General features: G+C 29.7%; 1 protein-coding gene across 1 annotated transcript in view; it reads left to right on the forward strand.

Moving 5' to 3' along the window:
- lamb1b (laminin, beta 1b) overlaps nucleotides 1-1,386 on the forward strand; it is a 30,560-nt gene extending 29,174 nt beyond the window's left edge. The window contains exon 33 of the mRNA XM_034863782.1: nucleotides 896-1,386. Coding sequence (XP_034719673.1) covers nucleotides 896-1,032 — 137 coding nt within the window. The 3' untranslated portion in view covers nucleotides 1,033-1,386. The remainder of the gene's footprint in view (nucleotides 1-895) is intronic.
- Nucleotides 1,387-1,650: the final 264 nt, after the last annotated feature.

A 1,650-nucleotide genomic window follows, 5' to 3' on the forward strand; every position in this document is an offset into this window, starting at 1 on the left:
ACCATACTGTACTATGACTTTTTTTCATTTTTATAACATCCTATACTATGACATTTCTTTATTTTTATAACATACTATACTATGACTTTTTTCATTTTTGTAACATACTATACTATGACTTTTTTCATTGTTATACCATACTGTACTATGACTTTTTTTCATTTTTATAACATCCTATACTATGACATTTCATTATTTTTATAACATACTATGACTTTTTTCATTGTTATACCATACTATACTATGACTTTTTTCATTGTTATACCATATTATACTATGACATTTTTTAATTTTTATAACATACTATACTATGACTTTTTTCATTGTTATACCATACTGTACTATGACTTTTTTTCATTTTTATAACATACAATACAATGACTTTTTCATTGTTATACCATACTGTACTATGACTTTTTTTCATTTTTATAACACACTATACTATGACTTTTTTCATTGTTATACCATGATGTACTATGAATTTTTTTGATTTTTATAACATACTATACTATGACATTTCTTTATTTTTATAACATACTATACTATGTCTTTTTTCATTTTATACCATACTATAGTATGACTTTTTTTTTAAAAACATTTTTATAACATACTATATTATGACTTTTTTCATTGTTATACCATACTGTATTAAGACTTTTTTCATTTTTATAACATACTATACTATGACTTTTTTTGTTTTTATGACATACCATACTATATTCTTTTTAATTTTTATTCCATAATATGACTTTTTTTTTATCACATTTTGACGAAATATATACTGTGACTTTTTCATGAACATTTTAATGACATATTATACCATACATTTTTTTCATCCCATTGTGACAATCTTAATTTGGCAAACACACAGTGATGTCACTTCCTGTGTTTTCAGAGTTGGAGAGTTCCTACGAGGCCAACCAGTTAATCTTGGAGGCAAAAGCTGCAGAGCTGGCCGAGTTGGAGCAAACTGCCCGTAGGCTCCTAGAGGAAATCAGCTACAAAGTGACGCTGTACAGCACCTGTCTGTGATCTACCTGGACGCTCCAACACCTCAAACTCTTTATTGTCCTAAGTGTTCTGGCTGGGATTTGAATGGTGCCAAAGGTTTTAAAGCGTTTCAAAGTACTGCTCCCAGATGATTCCCAGAGTATTTGATAGCTTTTAGGACAAAACACTGTAACAGGTTTGACATTGTCAGTGCCAACAACTTTGCATTTAAGTATTCTGAACAGCTGTGCCAAAAAGGATTTTAACAATGGAAACAAGTTGTAAAGCTGCCAAAGACCATTAAAGTATTGAAGTAACGAGTCCCAAAGGAAACCACTAAAAGCCAACGTGACCTCAGCGCTCGAAACCAGGAATGTGTAGAGAATATGGAACAATTTAGCTACAATCTGTGTATTTAAATATATATGATAGAAACCTTTTATCCATACCTTATAAGCCCAACCATAGAAAACATTATGTGGTTCAAAATACATTTGTAAATGGTTCTGTGGGATGAAAAAATATTAAATTTTGATTTGAAAACAAAGTTCTTAAATCTTTCCTGTTGGTCTTTATTGTATTTTTGGTAACGGTTGAGTGCCTAGAAAATAAGTTTTTCCTATACATTTTTTCCCCAATTTTGATCAGTTACACCTGCAT

This window comes from Etheostoma cragini, chromosome 23 (assembly GCF_013103735.1).
Source record: "Etheostoma cragini isolate CJK2018 chromosome 23, CSU_Ecrag_1.0, whole genome shotgun sequence".
NCBI classification, from domain to species: domain Eukaryota; kingdom Metazoa; phylum Chordata; class Actinopteri; order Perciformes; family Percidae; genus Etheostoma; species Etheostoma cragini.